The 3689-nt window shown below is 46.6% G+C and overlaps 1 protein-coding gene across 1 annotated transcript; it reads right to left on the reverse strand.

The window, feature by feature from the left end:
• Positions 1 to 1003: 1003 nt before the first annotated feature.
• Positions 1004 to 2256, reverse strand: LOC100191790 (uncharacterized). Its single transcript, NM_001137215.1, has one exon. It carries the CDS (start codon positions 2166 to 2168, stop codon positions 1293 to 1295), a length of 876 nt encoding a protein of 291 aa, NP_001130687.1. The 5' UTR covers positions 2169 to 2256; the 3' UTR covers positions 1004 to 1292.
• Between the last annotated feature and the right edge of the window lie 1433 nt (positions 2257 to 3689).

The raw sequence follows: 3689 nt of genomic DNA on the forward strand, positions 1-3689 counted from the left end.
GTACTGTTCACAAGCTTCAGCTCCATCTATGTTATGGATTGCTTTTGAGTCAGTCCAATTACCTTCGGCCTTTCTGGCAGCTTCCTGACTTCCATGTATAGCGATGGGTCCTTGATCCGAAGGTATCTTCATGCAAAGATAGGCAGGATGAAGAATTGCTTCGAAAGCATTGAGGGTGCCACGACCAATAATTGCATTGTAAGGGTATTCCATGTCAACAATGTCAAACACAACTTGCTCAGTTCTAGTGTTGTTGATGAACCCGAAGGTTACTGACATGGTGATCTTGCCCAATGCTACAATCTGTCTCCCTCCGAAGCCACAGAGAGGATGTGTAGCATCATGAATCTTATCTTCTGGCTCTTGCATTTGTCTGAAGGCCTTAGCAAATATGATATCAGTTGCACTGCCTGTGTCGACCAAGACATTATAGACCAGAAATCCTTTGATAACACAAGAGATAACCATGGCATCATTGTGTGGGTAATCCTTGAGATGAAGATCCTCTTGGGAGAAGGTAATGGGAATGTGAGACCATCTTGACTTGATGAAGGGTCCTTGCACCCCAACATGCTGTACCCTTCTCTGTGCTTCCTTCTTTTGTTTCTTGTTAGCTGGTTCTGAGGACGAACCACCTGTGATCGGGAGCACCAGCTTCGGGTCCGAAGCAGCTCCAGCTTGGTCATTGAACGAAGCCATCAGTTCGAGAAGTGGAAGTGAGTTCACCGGAGGTGGGTGCCAATGTTGGGGACTTGTTCTCAAATGCTATGAATTAAGAACAAGGCAACATAGAGTGTTAAATGTTAAATGTCCTTCGTCCAACGAAGGATTATTCCTTTGGGGATTAATGGACCTTGGACGAAGGTTAATGACAATACGATTACGAAGATTAAATCTTCGTAATTGTAGTTTAATAGATTGTATAAAATAACATAAAGTATAGAGTATCAAAGGTAAACGAATCATAAACGAACCACATTGCATTTACTCAGTATATTTAATTATTGAATACAGTTATACCTCTGCCTTGGCAAAGATTGGTTTCCGAATGATGCGATTGCAGATACAGGAATACGTGAACAGTAAAGGAATACTGTTCACTATTTATAGGCACAGGGCGCAGCCTGTGAGAGATTACAAGTATGTCCCTTATGAAAGTTTACAACATTGACTCAGACCTTTATGGACCAAAAGGTTATTCTATCTTTAAGTCGGTTTGTGATACCGAAGCTTCATGAAGAGGGACCTTCGGCCATCTTACACAAACAGCTTCAGCCGAAGGTCGCTTCTTCCTAGAAGACCTTCGGCGACGAAGCATAGGCCCAACAGCAAGCGCGATCCAGGTACCACAACAGTATGTCGACAAGTTCACGATGACACAACGAAGTGAACGCGGCAACACAACGAAGTGAACGCGGCAACGCACGGCCTAACAGGTAAAGATGGCGTGACGGCTGGCGAGCGAGGCTAGCTCGGATAGGAACAATTGTCGTGATGACCATAGCGAATAGGAAAATCGACAACCGGCGAAACCGATAGCCAAATATAATGGCACAGATCGACGACGTGAGACTCGATCTGGTGAGCATGACGCAAGGGATCGAAGCTGCTGCTTCGACATGAATTACATGCTGTCGAGCACGACAGAGGCCGGGGAGCAGGAACGCTGTGCAGAGAAACCCACGGCTGCACGCAGGGGTGAACTTGGCTGGGCGCAGGGACGCGAATCCGAGCAAGCGTCGACTAGGAGCAGGTGTTGGCGAAATGGAATCCGAGCTAGGTCGACGACTGGCGACCACTACGAATGGGAGTTGGGGTGAGCTGCGCGCGAGGAAGCACCACGACGGGGTCACGGCAGGGAACGACGGAACGCTACGCGCGCGACGAGGAAGCAGGAAGCCACGACAAGGGAGCTCGGTGGCCATCGCCATGGCGACGAGCGAGCAGAGGAGAAGTACCGCGCGCGGTTGGGGAAAAAGCAGAGGAACTCGAGTTCTTGGGAGAGGCTGGGCGTGCGTCGCGAGCAGAGGGAGCTGGGCTGCTGAGCACCAGAGACCCGCGCGAGGAGCTAGGCGCGCGTCTGGGAAAGCGCGCAGGGAGAGAGACGAACTGGAGATGGAGGCTGATCCTAGGAACGACGGCCACGGGCAAGCAGAGCCGGGCGCCATGGGAGGGCTTCGGCAGGGGAAGAAACGCGTGTGGGAGCTCCACGGCGCGCAACAGGGGAAGAAGACAGCGTCGCTGGAAAAATCTAAGTGGAGGGCGGCGGGATTTTCTTCGTGCGTGCGCTGGAGATAAGCCAGCGGCGGCAATAAAAATCAGCCCCAGGAGCGGCGGTAGGGATAGGGCTGGCGACGGGATATTCCTTTTTTATTTCCTTTTTCTCTCTCTTTTTCTTAAAGGAAATGGAAGATATTTTAAATCACAATTTTAAGAGAGAATCAAAGGGTCGAATAATTAGAATCGACAACAATAATTGGTCAGGATTTGATTTGGCGAATTTTTCAGAATCAGATGCATTTTACCCGTTATTTATATCAGGAAATTCAGATCGAGACGAAAAACACACGGACCGAACTACACGGATTTCGGCTTCGGTATTTCAATTACGACTGTTTTCGTTGGAGTTAAATTGATTAGAAATTATTCGAGTTCGGCTCTAATTACCTTTATCTGTTTTAATCGATTTACTACCAAATACTCCTGATTATTAATCTCGTGCATGATTTTTCTCGAATAATACGCGATTCAGATTATTTTTCCCCGAATATTTTTGTCGTCGAGTTCAAACTAATTTGCCCGGGATAAAAATCACCCAGTGGGTCGAGCTTCCGAATTCGTATTCGCGCGAGCGATGAATTTTAAATAATCACAGGACGCACCGATTTTTGGAATAACTATTTCCGAATATCAAGAAAGTTTAGGAAGAGCCCGGATAAATAAAAACGATGTCGAACTCGCGATAAATGAAACAGATGCGATATTAAAATCGCGATAGGCGAAGACGATTAAAATTTGGCATCTGTTTTATTCACTGATATTACGTGCTTAAATCCACACTCGTTGTCGAGCGAAATATAAACACCAAGGGTGTTACAGCCCTCCCCCCTTAAAAGAATCTCATCCCGAGATTCAGAGCGAAAGACTTTTAAGAGTAGAGCAGCATGTAACTCCTGTCCATATCAGCGGTAATTATAAGGCAGCTCCAAGCAAAGGCGAGTGTCTCAGAATAGGGTTTCTCTAGTGGACATAATATCGCCTTAGGCTAATTTAGAAATGTCCACCAATAGAGACGTTGTCTGCCAGAAGAACACATAAGGTTCCATGTGTGCAGTTTGCTTTTTCTGATGACACTGTACTATCTGAGTCTGCTGGGTGAGCGGTAGATATGCGATTTTACCCAAACCGAACCAGATGCAACCTCTTGGGTAAAACACACAGAAAGAGGTTTACCAACAAGTGGTCACTTGAGGAATTCAAGTTTCAAGAAGATAATAAAAATTCGAGGAACACATTAGTGAAGATGATCAAATGTTGACTTCACAATCAATCTGCTTTAGCGAGCACTAAGCATGACTCGACTTGGTCACACATGCTGGAAAAGCAACCGTGAGGCGATCGAGACACGACTAGAGCGATGGCTAGGTGGTTACTGGCCGACTTAATCTCGATTCTTATAAGTGCTTTCT

The sequence above is a fragment of the Zea mays genome, chromosome 6 (genome assembly GCF_902167145.1).
Source record: "Zea mays cultivar B73 chromosome 6, Zm-B73-REFERENCE-NAM-5.0, whole genome shotgun sequence".
Taxonomy (NCBI): Eukaryota; Viridiplantae; Streptophyta; class Magnoliopsida; order Poales; family Poaceae; genus Zea; species Zea mays.

Coding starts and splice junctions, on each gene's coding strand:
- LOC100191790 (NM_001137215.1), bottom strand. CDS start 2,168: ATGGCGCCCGGCTCTGCTTGCCCGTGGCCGTCGTTCCTAGGATCAGCC.